The sequence below is a fragment of the Manacus candei genome, unplaced genomic scaffold, assembly GCF_025592945.1.
Source record: "Manacus candei isolate 608988 ecotype Guabito, Panama unplaced genomic scaffold, ASM2559294v1 h1tg000005l, whole genome shotgun sequence".
NCBI classification, from domain to species: Eukaryota; Metazoa; Chordata; class Aves; order Passeriformes; family Pipridae; genus Manacus; species Manacus candei.
In genome coordinates this window covers 21,361,092-21,385,926 of record NW_026138053.1, presented here as the reverse complement: position 1 = coordinate 21,385,926, position 24,835 = coordinate 21,361,092, and the positions used below count along the sequence as shown (strand labels likewise).

Sequence of the window (24,835 nt, the reverse complement as noted above, 5' to 3'; positions counted from 1 at the left end):
AAAAAGATACAGTTAATTTTTGTTACATAACAAGAAAGTGGAATCCTGCGAAATGCTGCAGGTATCGTAAACTGCCTGTGTGACTTTAGCTGGAGTACCACCTGATGAAGCAAGTCCCTCCCAGTCACACCTCGGGCAACAGGCAGGTGTGTTTGGGGCAAACCAATCGCAGAGGAGCTGCTGTTTCCTGTGCTGCAGCAGTGCCAAGCCGCTGGTGTGAGAGACACAAGTAACTGCAGAGGGGGACTCGTCCCTTGGTTCAACCCCAATATTTTAAGAGCAGTCTCCAGGTGCTGCGGTAGTCGCTGAGAACAGATGCTGTGCTGTGGGAGAAGCCAGAGGAGCAAGCTGTGGACTGCCCAGGGTATCTGTGAGCAGTCCCAGCACTGCCATGCAAACCCACCAGGACTACCCAGGAGAAGCTGGTTTGTTCCCCAGGCTCTGAAGGCTTTCCATCAAACACCCGTGCCTGCACGTAGAGGAACACCTCCCCGAGGATGCCATTCACTGAAGAGATGCTCACAAGCCCTCCCACATGGGAATTCAATCCTTCACCAAATCCACGGGGCTTTGCTGGCTGTGGAAAGCCTGCAGTCTGCAAGAATGTGCGTCTTTAATCAACTTCAGCACAGGAACAGGGCTCCAGAGAGGCTATGGGATCTTTATCCCTGGGGATACTTGCAATACACCTAGACACAGCCCTGAGCTGCTGCTCTTGTCTCTGAGCTTGCCCTGCTGGGAGCAGGCATTGGACTAGAGACTCCCGGGAGACTTCTCTGGTGGCTGTATCATTTCCAGCACCTGGGACTTCAATGTTGTCAGCTAAACCTTTGCTAGAGATAATTATAAAACTTCATCAAGAACCTAGAGCATTAAACACTAGAGAGCATATCCAGGCTCAAGACTTTCCCACCACTGCCTTCTGCCTCTCCCAGGCTGAAGTGAGTTCAAGTGGGTGTTCAGTTCTCTGCACTTTTTTTCCCCCAGGGATCTCTGCAGGTGCAGTCACTAAGATGCTGCAGCACACAGCGCTGATCCCCTGCCCTCTTCCAAAAACAGGAGTAAAGGTTTCCAAGAGCCCAGGACTTGCTAGCATCTTGTCTTCAATGGGAAATCACCCCCTGATTCATTTATCCAAGCGCTGACAGCCCTGTGAGATTCCTCCCTGAGTCAGGCACAAGGAAATTGGCAGCACAGCCACCGTTCCCATACAAGTCTCATGGGAATGATGGAGCACAGGGATTTCTCAGCTTGTCGTGTGTTTGTGCCCACACTCTTACCCGAGCCTCTGAGGGTGGTGGAAAGCCCACTCCATTTTAAGGGGAACAATAAATTTTTCAGCTGTGGCTGGCTCTGAACTCTTGACTGACTCTGAACTCTAAACTCAAAGGAAGGTCACTGCCATTGATTCAGTATGAAAAATCAATGGCCCTGGATCTGCTCTGCCCAGGAAAGGGTCAGCAGCTGGCATTGGTCTTCACATTGCATTTAGAAACCCAAGGGTAATGGGCTGTGGCTGTAGGATCATGCAAGCACAGCAAGGCAAGGACTTGGGGAACTGTGAGCCTCCTGCAGAGCGCAAGGACCCATTTGTCCTGGGAAAGGCTTGTTCCAAGTGCCTCTGAGGCCATTGTGAGCTCTTCATGCATATTGCTGGGAGATGAGCTCTGCAGCATCTGTGGTATTCGAACATAGAAGGATGGAGCTCTTTCTGAGGGTGCGCTTGTGGGGATAAGGGGTGCAACAGCTTGGACTTGTGGTCAGATCTCTGTGAGCAGGTCATCTGGAAAGCAGCTCCATGGTGCTCTCGGGGTAAGCGAGGTGGGGCACACTCACTGCTTTTGGGGCTTTTATAAGGGAGGGCACAATAGGGCCAGGTCTGGTCGCAAGGCCTTTCTTTAGGCGCAAGATGGATATTTTCCACTTCCAGCTTGCTTGGTTTCCACCGTGTCCGGTGTTCATACAGAGATGTGTCAGCAGTTCTCTGGCCCCAGCGACGGCCGCACGCGGCTCCCCCAGCCCGGAGGGATGCGCGTCCCGCTCCCAGCAGCGGGCTCGCCCTGTGCGTCCCGGGAGGCGCGGCCGGCGCTGCCCACTGCCACCGAGACCCTTCCCGAAGCATCGTTTTCCATTTTTCCCTTTTTTTTTTCTTTCTTTCTTTTATTTTTTTAAGTTTGGCGGCGGGGCGCAAGCCCGGCCCCGCGCACTAGGTGTCAGCGCCGCCCGCCCCCGCGATGCTTTCGGGGCCGGTCCTTCCCCGCCGGAGGGGGGCTCGGAGCCCCCCGCCGCTGCCTCCCGCCCGCCCCATCGCTCCGCGCTGGCGCGTCCCCGCCCCGGGGCCGGGCGGGGCGGGGGCTCGGCGGCGGCAGGGCCGGGCGCGCTGCAGGGCTGCCCGGCCGCCGCGGGGCCGCCATGCCCGCCAAGTCCAAGTACAACCTGGTGGACGACCGGCACGACCTCCGCATCCCCCTGCACAACGAGGACGCCTTCCAGCACGGCATCTGCTTCGAGGCCAAGGTGGGCGGCGGGCGCGGGGGTTCCGCGGGGGTTCCGCGCGGGGGTCCCGGCGCTGCGCCCTGACTCTCCGGTATGCACTGTTTTCCAGCTCTCATATCGCATAGCCATGGGTTTTGGGTTTTTTTGCTTTCCCTTCCCCTTGGCGTTTCTTGCTCTCCCCAAAACTCAGATGCAGAGTTGGGCGAGGCTTCCCGCCTATCCTGTAGGCTGGTGAGATGGGTCAGGCTGGAGTGAAGAGTCAACCTCCTGCTTCACCCCAGCATCCCTCCTTGGCCCTGCATTCCTCCGTGGCTCTGCGTGGTGTTGCTTGGGGACGGTGGCCCGAAAGAGCGGTGTCTGTGTGCATCTTCCCGGGAAAGAGCAGCGGGCTCAGGCTTTGATCTGCGGCTCAAGCTCTGTGGGTACTGCTGGAGTGCCGGTGTGATGGGAGACGGATGTTTGGGGTCTGCAGGATGCCTTGACCCAGGTGCTCCTCTAATGCTCACGTGTGAGGAGCCAGAGGAACTGCGTGCCATTTGCGGTGCGGTGCAAGATGCCCACCTAAAATAAAGGCTTGCTATTTGGCTTTACATACATAAACCATCCTTGCTAATGGATTTCGCAGGAAGTGCTCTTTTCTGTTTTTATTTTTATTTCTGTTAGGACCTTTCAGTCTCTTACTGCACTTAGACTGTGGCTTCCCGCAGGCTGGGAAAAGTCAAGCTAGCTGGCTGCATTGCCCAGCCTGAGCAAGTAATGCTGGCCAGCAGTAAATTGGGGAGGAGCTGGCCAAAAGATTTAAAAAGGGAAGCATAAAATCCTACCCCTTTAGCTTCTCCTGGGGGATATGGTTATCATACTGACAAGATACTCAAGTGAGGCTGACTTAGGGAAAAAAACCTGATGTAAACAGTTTTGAGTGGCAGGAAAGCAGGCATCTGTCACATACTGTTGTCCTCGGAGCACATGTACTCTCAGGGGAAGAAAATCACAGATTTGGCATCTAATTGTGTGCAGTGCCCTCAGGGCAAGGCTGTGGCTCATCAGAAGGTGTTAAAGTCTTATTTTCCCCCTTTTCTCCGGGCTGGGAGGGTTCCTCTGCAGAGGCCATCTCCTGCCCCATGGCAGGCGCTGTGCTGCAGAGCGCAAATCAGCGGAGTTGTTGTTTATGGAGCAAACTTAAACCTACTTTGCAACTGTTTCCTGGGAAAGGCTATTCAAGCTCAACTTTGTAGCCTTATGCTCCTGCGTTATTTGAGCCGATCTCTGTTTTGCTGCCAGCACCCGCTCACCCCTCACCTGTGGGGAGGCTGCAAGGCATCTCCCAAATCCCATGTGCCGCTTCCATGCCAGGTTTGGGTGACCTGGCTTGGGGCTGAGGAGTGGGATAGGGCGTCAGCAGCCCCTCGGTCTGCTCATGGCTCATGTCTGCTCCATGCTGGTGGGCTGGCTGTGTTAATGCAGTGCTGCATATTAGTCTTTGTTAGCTCCTCTTTCTCTTATTTGGTATCCGGTGGCACACGTTAATGCCAAGCACAATCTGTACGAAACCCAGCTTCTGAATTCGTGGGTTTCTCCAGCAGCCCTTGATGCCAGATACGGAATGCAGATGGCTTAGGCAATTACTCTATCCTTTTATTAGATTGCTGGAGATTAATTAAATGCTTACACTCCTTTAGTTCCTTTTATCCCCGAGAGTCCCAAGCACTTATACCCGCGCAGCTCTTGTTGCAGCCAGGCACCCAGCGCAAGTCACACAAGTGTGGAACTCTGATTTAGAGCTGAACTTTGGGGCAAGCTTAAACAAGAAAAATGCCCATCTGGGGCATCAGGACTTGCATGCCTGTCTCCTAAAATCCTCCTGGGATAGCTGATAGTGCGGGCAGTGAGGATCCTGGTGTTACAGCCCTCAGCAGCTGGATCAGTGCTCTTTGCTCCAGCAGCCTGAGATTCCTGACGAGCTTGCTTGGGGCTCACTGCAGGGGGGTAATGTAAGCCTGAGTTGGTATGTGCTGATTTATTGTTTTAATTTTTAATTTTATTTTTACGCTCAGACCTGCTGCTGACTTTAACTGGCATGTGTGGTGGATGTAGGGTGTGTTTTGGTCCATCAGTAGCAGCTGGCATCTGTGCCGTTGTCCCCCTTGCCTCTGTCCTTAGGGAGTCTTGGCATCCCAGGACGGGTGGGTGGCCATGGGCAGTCAGAATTTGGACCCTTGTCAAGCAGAGAGCGATGGAGTCTATCTGAAGGAAGCAGTGCTGTCACATGTGATGTGATGCTGTCAGGAGAGCTGTGCCTCTCATCCCCACTGGAGCCACTTGCAGTGCTAATATACTGTGGCACAGGGACACCGAGTCAGAGCAAAGTGTCCTCTAAGGATTATGTTAGTCCATTTTCTGGAGATAAATCCAATAGATGGAAAATTACACCACATCTTCTTAGGAACAGCAATACATTTCACACTTTCGGATCTGTTTTCATTGGCCACTTATCTTGGCACCAGACCCCTCTGTATCCCAGAGGTGCCTCAGTCAGGCTGCTGGGAATCGGAGGAGCTGGCTCCGAGGGAAGGCAGGACATTTGTTTTCTTCTGTGTCTTGCAGTCTGAATTGTTGAGTAAAATCAGAAGCCTGGCCTCTTGGGTTAGCTGAAGCATTCAGATGAAAGAACTGGGAACTGCAGCATGGTGCAGGGGAGCAGGCAGAAATTCCCACTTGTGCAGTGGTTTTCTGGTTAAATAAATGGAGATGTAGAGAGGAAAGACACCTCCCATCCTCCTCCACCTCCATGAGAAGGAGAGGGATATGAGCTTACTCCTTATCTTCCCAAAGCCATGGTGCTGCAGGACAAAACCCAAGAGCCACCTTGTGCAACACCAGCAATTCTGTGCATTCAGAAATTATGACTCAGGCTACTCCAACGCCTCCAGAGAGATCAGCAGGCAGAGAGAATTAGGTGGGGTGGCAGAGTCTGTCACTGGACTGCCAGACCCCTGTCTGTTGGAGTTTTGGGGCGTGCTTGGTGCTTCTGGGTTTCCACAGGAAAGTTGTTACTGTCTCTGTCCTTTGAACCCCTTTTGGGAGCCCACTGGGCTGGGCTGGGCTGGGCTCTCCTTCTGCCCCAGAGGTCTTGTCCAGAGCAAGGTCCCACCTGCCTAATATCCATTATTTGGAAACAGCTATTAATCCTTCAGTCCTGTTAATCCCTTTGCAGTGCCTTCCCAGTGAAGGGGCAGATGGGTGTCAGGACCCTCTCTGCTGCTCCCCCAAGTACAGGTGAGGGCAGAAAGGGCTGCCCAAACACATCTTGATCTTTGACAGACCCAGTGCCTGAGGTCTGGGACTACCATGGGCCTGGACATCACATATGCTGAAACCTGATGTTCCTGATACCAGACCTGCTTGCAGATAAGTGCAGGACTGGAGGTTCAGGAAGATTGCTGTTCCTCTGTGCAGCAGGTGGGGTTTTTGGGTTTGGGTGGTGGGGTATTTTTTTTTTCCCTTAAGTGATCTTGGCAACCAAGCATTTTCTCTCATTTTTGTCAGTGCTTTTCTCTGCTTCTGTGCGTGGGAAACTGAAGTTGAACCGAGCATCTGCTGCTCTCTATGTTTGGAGATGGGACATGAAGGAGACTTTAGTCTAAACCAATATGTCCCTTCCTCTGAACCTCTCCAGCCCACCTGCCTGCCACCCTCCTGAGGCTGCGAGCACCAGCAGTGCCTGCTGGTTGCTCCAAAGAGAAATTCATTACCTGGAAAACAATTCTAGCCTCAGATGAACACTAAGCAGGGAATGGACATGTATTCCACGCAATTCCACTCCTGTGTGTATTTTTATGTACATAGGGGCTGCATGTAACAGTGTTGGAAATTGGTTGAATTGCAGGCAGCTCTGATTGGGGTGCTTAGTTCTCCTCCACTTCTTCAGGCTCCCTTCCCAGAAACTGTTCCTTCCCTGGAGGGCTGGGCAGCAGGAGACAGGTTGTGTGAAGCTGTGCACCAATTTGGCTGGCTGGGAGAGACTTGGCAGCTCGATTTGGGGGCTGTTTGTACTGGCAGCTCTGGTGTACTCTGTTGGGGCTGCTCAGCCCAGAGCAAAGCTGCAGTGTGCCTGAGCCCGGGATTGCTTGCTTCAGGCTATAAATAACCTTCCCAAGTCTACAAAGGTTCTCCTCTGAAACAGTGGCATATTTCTGCCGTACTTGTTAAGTCAGTTCACAGACTGCTTAGTGAAGCTCTGAGCAAAGAAAACTCAGTCGGGATTTGGCAAAGCCACGTGTGCCCAGACTGTAGGTCCCAGCCGGGCAGCACGTGGGCTCAGCAGATGCCAGAAGGTCCCAAGGAAGCAGTAATGGGGGTGGGATGCTCCCAGCCCTACTTTCTGCAGTGCTCTGGTCTTGAGCATCTCGTACATGAACACCTGTTGGGGCTGTAGCTGGGTGTAGGTGCAGGAAGCTCAGGCCCTGCGTGGGGGGCGGCTGTGGGTGGTGTGCCTGGGTGTGGTACAGAAGTGGGGCGAGTGGACAGCCCTGCTTCATCATCGTGGAAAAACTTTATCCCTCCTCTGCACCTGCTATCTCTGTGCCCTGGTGTCCCCACTGCACAGTCACCTGCAGCAAAGGTGTCTCCCCTTTTCATGCCAGCCCTGTTTTGGCTGGTGAGAGGGGAAGGTGGGTGCAGTGTACATGGCTCTGGTGGGTGCTGGATCTTGTCTTGGCACCCCCAGAACTCTGTGTTTCTGGCACTTGAGCCCCTGCACAGCTCATAAGCATGGCAAGCGCTGCTGGGACCAGCAGATAGATAAGCACTGATATCCTTAAGGGTTCAGCCTAGCCAGTGCTGCCTGGTGTGGGGGTCCCTGTGTTAATACCTGCTGTCCGGGTGCATTCCCAGCTCTGGAGGAGTCTGACGTACTGCCTAAAACCACCTGGCTGCCAGGGCTGGATGTACCCAGTTGTCCTCGGGGTGCAGAGCCCTGCTAAGGGAGGACTGAGCAAGGCTGGAGGCCCACAGTTCAGCAGGGCACCCGTCTGCTGGGCTCAGGATGGAAAGCCAGGGCTTTTTTCCATTGAAGTCAGCTGGCATCATGAGTTTTCCATCCCTTTTGGCCTCTGAGCCTGCACCACCGCAGTCTGAGTAAACTTCCCCCTTTCCTCCCAGTGAGGCTGGGTGTTCCTGAGGTGCAGGGCAGAGCTGGGACCATGCCAGCCCAGACCCTTGGCTCCCTGGGCTGAGGCCATGTGTGGGCAACTGGAGAGCAGGAAGAGTGGGACAGCAGAAGTCCTGGGAATTGGATTTCTCCTTGCTTTTCCTAATGGCAGAAGCCCAGGGAGAAACCCTTATCAGCCAATCTGCAGACAGGCTGGGTGTTCCCTGGGCACTGAGGAAATCAAGGTTTAAGATCTTGGGGCACCTGGCACAGGACCAGGGGTCAATGTTCCAGTATCTGGTGCAGCCTCACATCATCCTGGACTCTTCAGAAATCTGGGGTCCCTCAAGTCCCATGTCTGATGCCTCCCAGCGGGCTGCTGGTGACTCCAGTGACCCCTCCGTAACCCGGGTGCAGGATCCCCTGCTTGGATGAGGCTCTCCTGGCTCTGCAGGTGGCTGTGTAACTGTGGTGTGATGCCCCAGCCTCGGGCTGGTGCCAGCATGTCCCCCCTGCCCGTGCTGCCCTGCTGCCTGCCTTGCAGCTCCTCTGCAGAAGCAGTGGCTCCCCATTCGTGGCAGGGTCTCTGGTTCAGGGTGGCTTTCGAAGCTGGAAACCTGACAGCCAGCTGATCCAGGCTCCCCTGTAAGCTGGAGATGATTCAGCCCTGACCTTTGTACACTGCATTGGGCTGCCAGAGCAGCAGTGTGCCTCCCTCGGGAAGAAGCTCCTCTCTGGGAAGGCTTTGGCTGCCCACCTCTGCCCACCACCAATCTCATCAACACCCCTTCCAAGGTGTCCCCTGTCAGGGATGCGATCGGCCTTCAATTTTCCGAAAATATCTGCCACCTGCTGTCACAGAAAAATCATCTTCTCAAGGAAATTCATTTCTGACAGAGCAGAAAACGAGCAATATTAAATAGCCTCAAGCAAAAATGAGAAACTGAGTGACTTGTGCAAACAGTGCTTTGGCAAAGTGCTCCCCTTTGTTTTCTGTTTAAAAAACAGATTTTTTTTTTTCCCCTGGCATTTCCCAGAAATGGGCAGATCTTTTGGAAGCCACGGGCAGGGGGTGCATGGTGTGAGCTGTGTCCAGAGCCCCCTTCCCGCCGTGCCTGGGACAGAGAGGAGAGCCTATTTGCACGGCAGGGGGAGGAGAGCAAGCAGAATCCCTTCAGGTGCTCAGAAGCCCGATGGGTGATGTCTACCTGTGCCGTGGCAGGGAGAGGGGCTGCCCATTCTGGGGGCCCTGGAATGATGAATGAAAGGCTGGATGCCACACACGGGGATGAGAAGCAGCGGGGCATGTGAGGGACCAAAAGCACCCTACAAAAGAGGTGCTTTGTGCTGGTGCTGGCAGTGTGAGGGCTGCCTTTGTGGGGCTGCCAGGGTGCCTGTTACACGAGGGACCCTCTCAGCTGCCCATTCACCAGCGCTCCAGGAGGGTGGCCTTTCTTCTCCTAATTGGGTTGAGGAGGAAGGGGCTGCCTGGGACTGCCCTCCCCACCTTCAGAGCATCCTAATTCCCCTTGGCTCTTGGGTGCAGGTGGGGGGCTCTACCTTTGTCCCCCCATCCTTTGGTGGGGTTGTGGGGCCGTGGATCGGTAGGCAATTATTTGGAAAAGCTGCATCCTGCATATGTACATATGTTTTCCCTCTCAGTTTCTGGGGCTTTGGGGTGGATGGATTCTTTCATAGGTCTATTTTCTTTGGCAGTCCTTTCACACAGCTTTATTTTCTTTCCTTTTGTCTCAGGCACCTTCCTTTCTCCTTCCTGGGCTCAGCCCTGGCCCCACTGCCTCCCTTTTCCATGGGGTCAGCGTGCTGGCACAGATGCTGGACTGAGTCCTGGGAGCCAGGACAATGGCCCCTGCAGGGTCCAGGACCACCGCCGTGTGCCTGGCACCTCGCTTGGGGCACACATATATTAAAGGAAGGCAAAACTCTGTGCCTGGGAGTCCCCATGCTTGGGGGGGTCTCTGGAGCTCCTGCCCTGGGAGTGGGGGAGCTCAGTCTCAGTGTTGGGGTGGGATGAGGGGGAAGTATTGCACTGTGGAGGCTCTGGCTGCTTTGCTAATTCTTGCCTTTGCCTCACCTGCTTTTTCCCACACCTCTTTCCGTAATTAAAGTTGGTGCTGTGAGTAGGAGGGCTGGAGTAGAGCAGAGCAGGAGCAGCCCTTGTGGTGCTTATCACTTGGAAAACACTACTAAATACGGATGGTTTCTCAGGCCATCCTCCCTCCTTGCCTGGGAAGTCAAAGACCAGCTTGCAAGTCCACATTTCATCTGAAAGACCGATTTCCAAGTCCACGTTTTTGGGCGATATTTGCCACATTGTGAAGGGTTACTCTTCTGCAGTGCGGTTCTCACGTGTGATTTCTGCCCTGCAGGCAAAAATAATCTGGGGAGACTTTGTCCATCTGTTGAGTTTTGTGAAATGTGCAAAAAATACCTGCCTCCGGAGTGAAGGGAGAAGGGGGTGTTTTCAGAGCTGTGAGCACAGTAATTGTGTGAAGTGAGCCCACACTGGGGCTGCATGTGCTGAGGTCTCTGGTGGGAGCACCCACAGGATGTGGGATACAGCATGATGCCCTGGAGCCCACGTTTGGGAGCAAAGTTGAATCCTGCAGAGTTTGTGACCTGTGCCCCTTGTTTTGGGTATGTGTGAATGTGGGCTGGAGGGGAATAGCTGAGTGAAGGGGCATAGATAGGACAGCACTGAGAGATCTCTGCTGCTGGTGCTGTTTCCCAGAAGGCCCATCCAGGGAGGTGTGCTCATCCCAAGGTGGTGTCTGGCTTATGCTCTATCACTTGCTTACAGGGTGCCCCAGACCTGCTGGGCCTGCACATGCAATTTTGGGCATGAGGTTGTGGTCGGCAGCCAGGAGATTGGCATTGCTGGAATTCACGTGGCTGTGGGAGCCAGTGGTGGATGCAGCCCATCTCCTGCCCAGCTGCCGCTGCTTGCCCTGTCCTTAGACGTGCCTGTGTTCTGCACCTGCCTGCAGAAGGAAACACAGGGGAAGGAAAGCGATTACCCTGCCAGTGGTAGTGACCTCATGCTGTTGGGAATAGCTGGAAGAAGATAGGCATCCTCTGGCTGCAAAAGTCTGTCCTCCTCCTCATGTAGCTTAAGAATTTCCCTTCCCCAGATGGTCCTTGGCAGAAGAGTGGTGTGGGGAGGTGCTGTGCAGTGGGGACATTCGCCTGGCAGGGCAGGATGGGGAGAGGCTTCTTCCTTAGGTGCTGAATGGTGACTGTGTGTTCAGGGCTCCAGCTGCCTCAGCCCTTCTCCTCAGCTCCTGCTTTTTATTGATGGTTTCCAGACTTTATATAAGAAAAGGGAATCGATTGTGTCTGAGATGCCTCTCTCAGTATGACCCGACACTTTGAAGGGGTGGAAGACTCTGTGTTGGGGATGTGACTGAAAACTTACCCAGGCCTTTGCGTTTGTAGCCGGGCAGTGAGGGGCTGGGGCCTGGGTTAGTGCCACGTGTGCCGGCACTGCCCATCGTGGGCTGTAATTCCCAGTTACGTAAAGCTGCCCTGCACCGCAGCAGCCTGCACAGCATGTGACGGACATGCCAGCTGTTGGGTGTTTATTTTTATATTCTCTCTCTTCACATCTCCTCTCAGCACTGACTGCCCGGTGCTGGTCACTGTACACCTGCCTGTGTCTGCCCCCAGGCAGGAGCTGTGCCTTTGGGGATGGCCTCACTGGGCTGGTAGGCTTGTTGGATTGGTGTGTGGGGGTTTAGCAAGGAGGGCTCTCAGAAACACAGGGCTCTCTGAGTTTCTGTCCCAGAGGGCTCTCTGGGACAGCATGCACCCAAAGCTCAGATGTGGTCATGCAGCCCCTGCACCTTGTCCTCCATAGAGGTGGCAGCAGCAGCCCAGGAGAGAGGAGCTGGGGCTCCCACAGCAATGCTGGGTGAGAAATAACCCCTCTCAGCAGCCTCTGTCTGTGCAGTGATCCCCAAGCACACGTTCAGACACTTAGGCACCCATCTCAGCACTGCTGCTTGAAGCCAGTGACTTGTGCTTTCGTGATGTCAGTGAAGGTTATGGCCATATTCACAGGAACATGTAGCCCTGTCGGTTTTAGTGCCCCTGCTGTACTCCCGAGCCTTACGTCAGCCCTTGTGTCGAGATGAAGCATGGGAGCACGGGGGGCTAGTTAATAGGCTCAAAATGCTTTTCTTCTAACTACATGTTTTTAGCACTCAGCATTGACTCTTCATCACTTGTCTGTTTTCTGATCCTTCCTCTGAATCTGCCCTCTTCCATTTTATTTTTAAAAAGGTTTTTGTTTGGCGTTTCTCCGTGCTGGGTCACAGTGGCGCTGCCTTTGGTCCCCTCTGAATAGCAAAGCAGCTCCTTTATTCTAAAGGCTTGGCCTGGAGGCTCAGCATCGCTGCAAAAACAGCCACGGGTTTGGTAGGGCTATAATTAAATAATGAGGGGCCTGACACAGGACAGGTTGGCCCAGCTATTTTAGGGATATTCCAACACCCAGGTCTATAACAGATGACTCAGTGCAGCTGAGGGGATGTTGGCTTATACCTACGTGCTTTGATCATGGCCTAGATGAATGAGCCCTGCTGGCCTGATGGATGAAGTTATTTTATTGCTAGAGAAAGGGCTGCTGAGTACTTGCAACGTTATTGTGAAGGAACAGCTTCATGGTGGGAGGAGTACAAGGATTCAGATGCAGCAGGCAAAATGCTGCCCATTCCCCAGAAGTGACCCTGAGTTCCCTTCATGGATGCTATTGAGGCCATGGTGGGACTATGACGTTTCCAGTTTTGTAGAAACTCGACTGATCTCTTCTTTCTTTCCCTCCAGTACATCGGGAGCCTGGATGTGCCACGGCCAAACAGCCGGGTGGAGATCGTGACGGCCATGCGGCGGATCAGGGTGAGTGTGGCCAGGATGCTCCTTCCCCTTCTGTGTTGGGGTAGCTGGGGCACCCCTCCTCCATCTGCACTTGCACCTTTGCCCTGCATGAGTCCTGTCCTCCAGGTTATTCATAACTCTGTATTTTTCCACTTTCTCCACTGGCACCTCCATGTAGCCCAGGCACGATGCCTGTGAGCTCCACGTGCCACGGAGTCACACGTGCAGCGTGGCTGGCCCCTGTGGTACCCAGGCATGCTGTGTGCCGTGGCTGGGGTCAGCAGCAGGGCTGTCTCCATTCTCACAGTGCTGTGTCCGCTGCAGGAGCATGTGCTGTGGGGGCAGGGATGGGGTGGAAAGTGGGCGACGGACGTGGCGCTCTTGGCGCCGGCTGGTAACTGTGTAGCACTTCCACCCTTCGGAAGATTTCCTCATTTGTCAGTCGCAGTAACAAAGTAACAACAAACTATTTATGGAAGAGGTATGTTAGGGTTTTACTGTTTGTGTGTTTCAGCTGCGTGAAAATTTCCCTGCTGCCTGGATATGGCAGAAGGATAGTGCCTGCCTAATGGCAATGTGCAAATTAAAGTGCAGAGTTACGAGCTCTGGGGCTGGCCAGCAGCAAGCTTGTTTAACAGCGAGTAGGTCAGGGGATGTCATCTGGTAATGAAGTCATCTGGCTTCCCAAAATACTTACAGTCAGGATATAGGACACTCTTGCTGTATAATGCTTGGCCAATAGCCAGGAGAGGAGCTTTTCTTCTGCTCCCCCAGCCTCTTGCCTGCAGAACTGGAAGGTGTTCAGGGCAGGCTGGGAGGGGAGAAAACCACACACCCTGTGAGCTCGCTGCCCCCATGCTTAAAACAGCAGGAGCTTGACTGCTCTTTAAAAATATGAGACAGACCTTTGGGCTGGGGTGGACCTTGGCATGGTATCTGTGGCCACATGGCCACAGGCGCAGGTAATTTGGCCTGTCCGTAAGCAAAGGGTCTGCCCTGTCTTCCAGGGATGGCTCCCTCCTGGGAATAACACTCTTAACTGGAAGGACCTGAGGGCATTCTCAAGGATGTTGGGTAGTGGATGAGCTGTCTTTCTGGTGGCCTCATGAGATCCCATAAGCACTGGATCTGCTCCTGTCACTGAGCAGCCCTATCAGAGTTCTGCTCCTCTCAGCCCTTTACTGCAGATTCTTGCTATAATCTGAATTTCTCTTTCCTTATCACCAGGAGGAGAGGGGTATTATATCTCAAGTCAAGGAGTATCACATCCCAAGGACACAGATTGTCAGGCTCTTCTTTTTCAAGCTTTCAGGGTGTAAATAGATTGTGGGCTTTACTCCTCAACAGCTTTCCCACCTGCTGCCCTGTCCTCTCCATGGTGTTTAATGTTGTGACGGGTGCACAAGCTGGGAAGTCCTTTATGGCATTAGGTTTGCTCACCATGTTTCCAGATGAGGTTTGGGACAGAACAACTGTTATGCCATCAAGAGTTCTCATAAACAGCAGTTTCCTCCTCTGCCTTTCAAGATAAGGCTTTTGAAAGAATGCAGCTCCAGCCCCAAAATCACAGAACTCCACCTCAGTATGGGAGGATTGGCACAACTTCGAGGGTTTAAGTAAACCCTAGGAGAAAAAAAAAGAAAGAACACCAAAATATCTTTGTTGACCAATATAAATAAACTTTAGCACAGTTTAGAAAATTCATAGATTAAGCTCTGAATGGCAGAGAAGGGACATGAAATAGGGTAAAATAATGTTTTTTCATGGTGAATGATGTGCTTGAAACATGTGCTCAGGCTTCCTTCGTCTAGTGTAAGACAGGAGAGATGCAAGTCATTGAAAGGCCATGACTTTGCAGGTCAGATCTGCCAGAGAGATTTTTAATGGTTGTTTATTTGTTGCGGGGTGCTGTTTCTGAGGAGGATGCCAGGATGGTTTGTTTTGTGGATGTTTAAGTGTAGAGCCCTCCCCTGGTTTCCTGTGCTTTGTGGTGGCCTCACGTCTGGCAGCAGGATGTACCACAGCATTGCAAGGGCATTTCTGGCTGGGTGCTGGGGGCTGATTTCAGTTTGGCTGGAGGTGAAGGAATGCATGTCCTTCTTAAAGAACACAGCTACCCTTCTGCTTTAGGGAATAAAATAATCCCAAAACATTGGCATAGGGAAAACAGAGGAAGAAAAAGCTTACTTAGGCGCAGAAAGCAAGCAATGGGAGATCATCGAGTGCAAGCAACAATGGTTCTGTGTGTGGGGTGGGAAGCAGCTGCTGACCCTGAGGCTTGTGTGGTTTTTAATGCGGTCCCTGGTTTAGGGGCAAAGTGCTCTGTCTCAGCTTGTCCCAAGTTAGTCACTGCTGGGGAAGGAGGGGGACCTTTTCTGTCCCTGCTGCAACTCCCCTTTCTCAGTGCTGCAGGCACCATAGCTGCTCTCTTGGCTTTGCCTCTATTTACGAAATGATAAAGAAAATGATCCTGCAAAGAAGTGAGGAAGCTGCTAACAGTGGGGATCCCAGAGGGGAGAGTGCCCTGGAAGCCTCCCATGACTGCCTGCGCTGGGCTGGGAGCAGGGAGGGAGGGGGGCACCAGTAGCAGAACCTCCTGTAGTGCTGCCTCCCTTCTACTCCCCCACACTCGGGGCCTGGTGGATCCTGGCTTCCTGTTTACATGGAGACCTGACCCTTTGGGGGCACAGAGGAGGACACAGCATAGCTGACATTGTTGGGATGCCTTCTCCAGGCGGCTCTCCCGCCTTCTGCTGCTCTCCCACTCTGCAGAGCAGAGCAGTGGCCGTGGGCAGGACAGTTTCACCTGAGCAAGAGGTACAGATTAAATGCAAATGTGGTCCATTGTGTGGATCTAGGTGGAGAGGAACTTTAAACAGGGGGTTGATGTTGCAGGGCAGGGATGCCATCCCCTTCCTCCCCACTGCTGAAGGCCTGGTGAAGCCTTGGCCATCTTTATGATGTTGGCTGGAGGGAGAGTTTCTGTCCAGAAGCAAGAATTTGTGGAGAATTCCCAGGATTCTTGCAGCTCAGGGAGAGGAGGGAAGGGGAGGTGCTCAGCTGGCTCTCTCTGCCTTCCTGCTTTTCCTTCCTGCATCAACTGGACTTTCTGAGGATACAGCCCTATCTGCACTGCACCTTGGTGCAAATCCCTGGCCCTGAAAGGACTCAGTGGAATGGGACGTTAGCCATGCCAAGGATGCACTTGGACAACAATTTTGTGAGCATTTGCTGCAGCTTTCCTCCAAAGCCTACATCTTTCCTGCAGAGCACTGATGGCCACGTCAGTACCAACAAATACAACAGGCCAGGGCTTGCTTTCCAGGCAAGCTGCTTGGCTTCTGTTAGTACAACTGGCCCCCTTCTCCTCCTCATCTCAAAACAGGGTGACCCACTCCATGTTGCTGCTGGGGTAGGTTGGCTTTCAAAATGCTCCTTGGCTGCTCTGGATGCAAGGTGCAAGGAACCGATCTGTGAGTCCAGACCTGCAGGCACCTGAACGTCAGGAAGTCCCAAACTCGAGTAATTAAGCTGTGGCTACAGCTGCAGACAGCCTGTCCTGTTGATGTGAGCCCAGGACACCTTCCTTGCCCAGGCTCTCTGGGAAGCAGCAGCCAAGAGGACACAGTGATCTTCTGTTCTGGGCCAGTCATGGGCAAAGCTGGAGAAATTCAGGAGTGAGCTCCTGGGTCTGTCAGATACCAGAGAGGGTGTTACAGTACTGGAGAGTAAGAGCCCAAGTGATGTATCTTCCCAGCCATAAGGGTTATGAGCTGTTGAAGATTTCAGTAGAAAATGCCTGCAAGATATCTTTTTGCTTCCCTTCTCTTCCTGATGAACACGTGGAGCCCTAAATGACAATGATAACTATATATTTTTTGTGTTGTCATGATGTAAATGTGTGCAAATGCTTTCCTCTCTGTGCCCCTGGCATGTCTCCAGTGCAGCCAGTGCTGCCTGGCAGGGGCTTGGTGCTGTGGCTCTAGAGAATTTGGAATCAGCCTTTTTTCCCTTCCAATTTGCTACTTGGATTGCTGAGTGCAGCTTTAATCCCAGTTTCCTTTGGAGAAATCTTATATAGGCACTTCTTAAAAGCTGCTTCTGTGGAAGTCTTCTGCAAGCCTGTTTCTGGGAAGTGTCCAGCTGAGTTTTGCAGGCTCAGAACAGGGAGGCATTCCAAGCACTTGAAAATCTAGCTTCTCTACACCTCCTACTCTGTCAGGTACATCTGATTTTGTGGGACTTCTGCTGCTTTGCATAGCTGAGCTCAATTTTAGCAAATTGGCAAAATTACTGAATTTCAACAAGCTTGTTTAAAGCAAGATTTTGCATCCTCTGCAGGCCACAGGTGCAGTTGGACTGGTGTGAAAATTGATGCATGCGGCTGGTTATTTGTGTAGAGCACCTGTGTAATTTTGAGCTCGTTTAACTAGAATATATCTGAGATAGCCCATGTCCCTGCCATGGTGAGTTTTTAGAAGCATCAGGTCACTTACAGTGATGCCTACTTTATTTTTTTCATCTTTCTTTCACCATGCAAGGAGCAGCACGGCTCTCCCTGCTGTAAAGTGGAGCAGGATTTGGGAGCAAGCTGGCCCTGTGTGCCTGGGGCAGCCCACCCCCATCTATCTGCCAGGACCAGCACTGTGGGCAGTGGGCTGGCCAGGCTTTGGCTGCCTGAAAAACACAGCCTGCTTGCCAAGTCACGGCACTCAGCACAAGGAGAATGATTAACAAGCTAATGGCTTGACGTGATTATCTGAGATGAACGAGATTATGTTGTGTGAGATCTGGGAGGAACCCAAATGATATCTGTAATAATTTCAATTGCTCTTTCAGTGCTCTGACAGTCACAGTAAATGGGTGAAGGCTTCTGGGCAAGCTCGTTGTATTTCTGCTGGCATCACCCGTGCCACTTAATGTCATAATAAAATAATGGCTGGTCCCGTACTGCTACCAACATGCCGCCTACTTGATGGCATGAAATAGGTCAAGATCTCATCCTGTGGTTAGTATTTAATCAATATACTGGTTAAATACCCAGATTGATTGGAACAGCCTTTTGTCCAGGACTGCCCACAAGGAAAGGTTGTTTTCCAGGAGGGTTGGCCAAAGCATGGTGGCCCTGGCTTTATTGCCTGCCTTAATATCATGGCCAGGATGGGGCAAGTGCTTTTCAGCGGAAATGTGGAGGTTACTGGCAGCATTAAGTAGGGTGAGTTGTAATGCACACTTAGTAAAATTAAAAGTTTAGGGAGGTAAACGACTCTGTGTGGCAGAGGGCAGGCATCTGGACTGGTAAAGAGGTGTGAAGTGTGAGCCATTAATTCTGGAAAGGAAGGTCTGAGTCCCAGGGAAGGTGGTTATGGATGGTGCTTCGGGCAGTCCTTGCCAGAGAGGCTTTGGGAAGGCACTGAGGGCAGACACGAGCAACCAGCACCTGTGCTGGCTGTCTGCTGGGCGTGCTGGGTCATGTGGTGGCAGGAATGCCTGGGCTCAGCAGAGATGAGACCTGGTGGGTGCTGAGGAGACAAGGTACAGGCATGCTTTTCTTCCCCTGGTAGCTAGCTTCATAAATCAGTCCTGATAAGCTCATTGCCTTTTGACTTCCAGCTATGTCCTACCTAAGAATTCTCTACTGAACTTGAGACAGCACCATGTCCCTTGTGGCCAGGCTCCAAAATGTGGTGAGGTGGAGAGCTTGATGGCAGGGGTTCCAGCCTGGGAAAGGGGCTCCCAGCTGGACAGAGAGCTTGGTCGAGAATGAAGGAAACCAGATGGGGCAGCATGATTTGGGAAAGCTCCTGAGCCAGGAGGTACATGCCAGTGTGCGATCTTCCCCCTGCCTCCAAGTCTCTGTGAGGAGCTCAGCACTTCAGCTCTGGGCAAGTGTCCCACGGGCAGGCGATGCCCGGGGCTCTGGCAGGAACACATCGACTGACGCTGGGCGTGCCAGCACAAGCAGCAGTGTTCCTGATGGGTGATGCTGGCCTGGAGCCAGTCCAGTGCCTTTGAGAGGGCTGGGAGCCAAGTAGACACCGAGCCCGGGGCAGGACTGGAGCTTCTGGCAAAAAGCTGGGAGGCAGCAGTGCCTCCAGTCCCCTACATCCCTGTAACACATCCTTGCCCTCTGTGTGCTTGGGTTGGCCTTCCCTTGGTTGGACTCTCTTCCTTCTCGGAGAGCCTGTGGTGTCTCCCTGTGATTCATCTCGCTCCCTGGCTGGGGGCTTTCCCCACCACGCTCACAGTGAGTCACGTTTCCAGCTTGCCAATGTCATCATCTGAGCCATCAGCAAATATCTGCTAGGAGCTCAAGGGTGAGGACAGGGAATAACATCTGCCAGGCTCCCTGAACGTGGGGGAGAGGGCAGAGCTTCAGCATCACTCCTTTCCAGCCAGGACATGCTCTGCTGGATCCCACCCCTTCTCTAAGTTCATGGTCAGCGTGTAAAGTAATTTCACAAATGTCCGTCCCCTGTGGGCCCTTGTGCTTCCTCCTCTCCCTCCTGCTTCCCACTTTTTCTTCCTCAGAAATGGTTCTTTGAGCAGGTTTTAGAGATTGCACTTTTGGATTGCACAGTCTGTGGGACGCAGCACGCTGGACAGGTAACCCTGGCTTTCTGTGGCTCCTTCCTGTGAGGCTCCCATGTTGCACACATGGTTTTGGTGGGGCAGCAGGCTCAGTTCCGTGCCAGGGCTCAGCTGCACTTGAGGCAGGGGAATATGGCACTGCAAACCTTGCTTTCTGCAGGAGCATAGCTGGAGTGTGGACACACATAATGTCTGTGGGACTGCAAATGCTGTGGAAGCTGCCAGAGGTGCCCATGGGGCTCTCCTCTGTGTGCCTGCTCTGGCTTTTCCTCCTGTCTAGAAAGGAGTGATTTGTTGCACACTATGGCTCATGGGCATGGATGGATTTAGCCTGGCTGTCGAGGCAGGGATGTCTGCAGCTTGTTCTGGGAGATCTGGGGTCCTGTTAGTGCTGGCAATTGCTGTTTGTAAGGGTTTGAAGAGTTCTTACAGAAACCATTGTCCTTTGATAGGTCTCTGCTCCTTCTGCAAGGTGATAGAGCTGCTTTTGATAATTTGACCCTCAAACCTGCATAAATCTCTGCAGAAGGTTTTGTTATTGAGGGAAAGGGCTGTGTTTAGTGTCACCAGCTGTAACACACCCAACTCAGCACACACCAGCCCCACCACTGTCACCAAGAGGTGCTGCTAGAAGCTTGCTAATGAAGATAAACATCTGCACTTACCTTTGCATTTTAGAGTAAATTTCTAAGAATAGCACAGGTTCTGTGCTCCTGGCTACCTGAGAGGTTGTTGAGAGGAAAAAATGGGTTTGAGAGAGGCATGCTGAGGTTTGGTTGATTTCAAGGTCTGCAACTCATCCTGGCATCTCCCAGCACTATCTGGTCAGCAGAGTGGAGAACTGGACCTGCCCCCTGTTCCAATCCCCCTGTGTTTGTATCCCCCCACACCCATGGAATTGCTTTTATTTGGAGGCTTTTTCCTTCTTGTTTAATGCAACATGGAGTTTTCCAGTGTTTTTTAATAAATCAGTGCTTTCATCAATTTTCTGCCATCATGGCAGTGTTTTATTCTTGGGATGGAGTGGGTCCAAATGCTCCCTGGTGCTGAGTACTGATGCTGCATGGGCCTGAGCAGGAGAGATGCAGGCAGCCTTATCCTGGACAGCCACATCTTCCAGCCAGGCATGAGTGTGTCCAGAGAGGATGCCTCACTCTTGCTCTGTGGTTAAAGGGAGAAATAGCTTAGGGAAAGGAGAGCAAAGAGTTAAAGAACTTCACCTGCGGGGGGGGGGGGGGGCAGGGGTCAAGCAATATTTCATATCTGTTTTATGGATGAGAAACTAAGACACGGGGAGACTGAGTGACTTGTCGGATTCCTTCTGAGGGAGACATTCCTGCACGTGGAACCAGGCTGAATTAAAGTCAATCCAAACTGAAGTCAACTTTAAATGCTACTCTCGTGTATGATCCTTCCTGTTCTTGTGCTTCTCTGCTGGTCCTCAAAGGCCAAGTACCCCTTGAAGTTGAAGTGTTCTCTGTTGCATCACCTCAGAAGAGATGCAAAGCCTGGGGCTGCAGCCTTCCAAAAAAAAAAAAAAAAAAAAAGCCACGTGCCCCAGTTTCTCCACTGCTAAAATTAATTCTTGGTGGTTTTGGCTTGGTGCAGTAGAAGATGCTGTACACCAAACAGCCGGGGAGAAGCGCAGTGTCAGAACCTGCCGTGCAGCCTGCGGCAAGGTGAGAAGGGTTTTGTCGCGCAGCTCCGAGGCAGCTCCGAGGCTGTGAGAGCTGTAAGGATGTTACGGGATGTCCCTGCCGCGTGCGGGAGCAGAGGGAAAGATCACGTCTGTTTAAAAGGAGAGGCTGCAAAAACTGTTGTGTGAGCTGGTCTGTGAAATGGATCTCGTTTAATTAGGGAGTCGTGGTGCCGAAAAACCTCGGAATGATTAACTGCTCAGAGACTTTTGGATCTATAAGCAGCAAGGTATTTGTTTATTCAACAAACGCTGGGAGCAAGCCAGCTCGCACCGGACAAACTTGCTCGAAGGCACCAGTACAAACCCAGGGTAATTTATACAGTCATATACATATTCATATGATTAGAACATCTAACATGCATATTAATAATAGGCGGGGTCTGGGCGGAGCTTAGGGCGGTGCTTCCCAAATTCTTCTCTTGGCGCTGAATTTTGGTGGTCGTTCTGACCTTCAGCCTCAAATCGGGAGTCTGTTTCTCTTCTTTCTCGCTTTGACCTCCTTACCTTTCTATTGTTAATGTTATAACTACTGAAGCTTGCAGAAACCCTTGGCTCTAAACCCTTTTCTCCTATTCAAATGTCTACCTTGTCTTAATTTATGACCTCTAGGTTGATTATATAGCATTTCTAGCATTCTTCTTATGATTAGGTTCAGGTCCAGTAAGCAGAACAGAGCGAGTTATCAATGGTTTTGCAAGGGTTCCTTAGCAGCACAGGCAGAGCAAGTGTTGGGGGGGGATTTTCTCAACAGAGCAAGATACCTCAGTTAACTCTTTTAGGCCTTGCTCTCGTTTCAGTCAGAGGAAGGGATGTGTCTGTTGTAGGGCGCTGGAAGGAACACTGCTGAGGACAAGAGAAAGGAGCCAAGCACTGTCCCCATCCCAGCAGAGAAGGGCTTTAGTGTGCAAAGCGTGATGAAAGCCCTGGAGGTTCCCTGCCTCCTCCTGTCTGCACCTCCTCACCCCACAGGGAGGCTGCACAAGTCTGCTGCTTCTCCTCATGCCACTGTGGCCATGGATGTGGTCCCTGAATGCCCTGGTATCCCTGTAGATGATGGCTGGTGGGGGAAGTGATGTGCTTCAACTGGGATTTCTGGATGGCATGGACATTCCCCCCTGAAGTGTACCCAGGGCGAAGATTGTAGACAAAGAGTGTAGCCAAATTTGGATGAATTTTCAGAGAAATTTGGGTGAGTTTTCCTTCTCAGGCCAGGCTTCTCTGATGGAGAATGAGGATCCCAGTCATTCTTAATCTGTTGCTTGGTTTTCAGCAGTGTTAGTTTAACATGATGGGGAAAATATCCCCAACCAAACCAGCTCCCCCTGCCATGTGCTTGCCTATAGAAAGTGCCGATCTGTTTCAGCAGAAACTGCAAAAGTCTGAAGTATATATTTACCACAGGAAACTTCAGCAAAGATGGTTGAATTTCAACTTAACTCTTTTAACAGAAAACAGCCCTACAGTGTTGTTCTTGGATTGCAGTAGTGATATGCATCAGAGAGAGCCTTCTCTTTCTTTTCCTCTCCAAGGCCTCCAGGTTTTTTTTAGCATTTTGCTCCAATGACAATTTCTTACTTCCTCTTGACATGATGAATGGGACTGGTCTGGACTCCTTCAAACACTCCCTGATCCTTGGGAACTTTAGGGATATGTGCATTTCTCCAGTACTGGAAGCACAAAGAGCACATCTCTGCTGACCTCTACATACTTGTTAAGAAATCCACAATATCTAAAAGAAGAGAAATCTAGAGTAATTGTCCAAACCTGTTGGTGAGTGTGACTTGGAGTGCAGGTCTCCTGGAGCTTTCTGTGAAAAAAGACTTGTCTTTCTGTGGTTTGAATGGATTAAACTTCAACTCCCAGCTAGTTGATTTTGTGCATTTGCCTAAAGTCAGAGCCTTTGATGTGAGGAAGCTCTTCCCAAGTCCCAGGTCTGATCTGTGGACAAGTCCCCTCCAAATTTGCTTTTTGGGTAGGCTAAATAGAGAGAGTTTGTTTTGACCTCTAGGATGTAGGAGTCTGGGAAAGCTGCCTCATGTTCATGTTGCTTTTTTCTGAACTCTTTTCTGTTGTTTTTTTGAAGTGTACAATAAAGCAGCACATGTTCTGTTGGAATGGGTTGTATTGGTAGTGATTTCAGCAGTGCTGTGTTTTGAGATAATGTCACCTTTGCTGCACATTGCTGAGGACCACATTGTCTTCATCTTGTCTTTTCCACTGGACTTTTCCACTTTCCGCCTTTTGATGGCTCCAGGGCTTTTCTAGGATACATTTCTGCATCTTGCAGATGCAGCTTCTGTTCCGTTTTCCTGTGAGAGCTGCTTGGCCAATGCCATATAAAATCAACCTGAAATGGGGTAGATGCCAGATTCCTGTACACTTGACCTGGATAGCAAGTATGTTTTTTTTTTTTTACCCCAGACCTGCATAAAAATGAGCATTGCTGTGTTCTCCTCACTGGAGTTTCCTGGAAGCGCAGTGGCATTCTGTCATCTGTCTGTCTGTCCTTGCTTCATCTGGGGCTCCACCCCTGAGGTGGATTTCAACCCCTGTTTTCTAACTCCGTCTGAAATGTCAGCACTTTTTTTACTTGGAAATTTTTTTATAATTCTGTGTAAATCTGTCTAAAGGACATTATTTGTGTTGCCTTTAACATACGGAATTTAGTGAATGGTTTTTAACACCTGCATTAGCTATTGCTGAAATAGGAACAGCAAAGGAAGTGTGATATGAATAATTACCTCTTTTCACTGGTTACAACCCAGAAACATTGTTGAGCACTGCCAGCATCTAATGAGCCCCACAGGGCTGGCTTGTTTCTGATGCACCAAGCGTTTAATGCTGCTGCTCATTCATTATTAATTGTCTGAATTTCATAATTGCTGATTTAGTTACAGTGTTACCAGCCTGCCTTCCTCGGTGTGTCACTGCTCCTCTGCCTGGCTATTCTCATCTGCCTTCTCAACTGGTCTTACTCAAGCTTTTTATGCAACTGAGGGAGCAGCTCTGTGATGAGCAGTAAAAAAATACAGCTATAAATCCTGTGTTTTACAACTTGGGGTGTAAATATCATTGTGTTGTGATTGGGCTCACTTTGCTGAGCTGACACCTTTCTGAAGTGCTGCGTGGGTGTCTTCACAGGGTGCCCCTTGCTTTGTCACCTGCCCTCAGGGTGGATTTGGGGTGACTCTGCTCTTCTGCAGTATCAGCCCTGCCTTTGACCCCCTACATGTGGGTAGGGATTATCTCAGCTGCCTTGAGCCAGGGTCTGTCTTAGAAAGAAAGCATTTCGGGAAGAAAGCTAATCTTGAACACAGAAATTTTGTTTCCCTTCTCAGGTGGAGGAAGGTGCTGGGCTGGACATTGTCTGCACTGCTCAGTCCTGTGGTCCCCTGGGCCACAGGGACTTTCTGGTGCCAGAAAGGGGTGGGAGTTTATTAGGGATTACTGTAAAGGGGCATGACTAAATTGCTGCAAATGACAATGCTGCTCTTTAGGCCAAGCTCATTCTAACACATGGGCTCAAACCTGCTGTGGGCTGGATGAACAGAGGCCATTTCCAGGCTCTTTTAGTTTCTTGCTTTCTTCAGAGGGCGATTGCACCAAACAGCTTGTGCACCCACTGCCTGCATAGGTCAAACCAATGCATGTCTAATTAGAAATACCACAAATTCCAGTCAGATGTGGGGTTTCCAAGGAACGGGCTTCTGCTTCTTCTAGCGAGAGGTGGCAAATATTAAAACGTGTACAACTCAATTCTTGTCTTCTCCCTCCCGGGCTGTGAAAAGCAGTGCCAGAGCAGTGCCCGCAGATGCACGCAGCGCCTGCCCTTGTTTTCCTTAACTGAAGGAAGTAGCTCAAAGCCTGGTTGTTATTTTTGTAACCAGTTCGACCAGTATCCCACACACACCCACTCGGTGGTTAATTTGCACTCTCGCTTGGCCATCGGAGATGGCAGCATGTGAAGGCAGGGGGAAGCTTGCCACCTCCCACACAGGTCCAGT

General features: G+C 51.5%; 1 protein-coding gene across 5 annotated transcripts in view; it reads left to right on the top strand.

Moving 5' to 3' along the window:
* The first annotated feature begins 2,333 nt into the window (after window positions 1–2,333).
* NOS1AP (nitric oxide synthase 1 adaptor protein) overlaps window positions 2,334–24,835 on the top strand; it is a 49,831-nt gene continuing 27,329 nt past the window's right edge. For 2 of the 5 annotated variants that reach the window (XM_051808392.1, XM_051808382.1), the window contains exons 1-2: window positions 2,334–2,517; window positions 12,491–12,562. In XM_051808392.1, the coding sequence (XP_051664352.1) occupies window positions 2,413–2,517; window positions 12,491–12,562 (177 nt within the window). In that variant the 5' untranslated portion in view covers window positions 2,334–2,412. Of the gene's footprint in view, window positions 2,588–12,490; window positions 12,563–24,835 lie in introns of all 5 variants that reach the window. The other 3 variants (XM_051808403.1, XM_051808424.1, XM_051808414.1) reach the window with 3 other exon arrangements.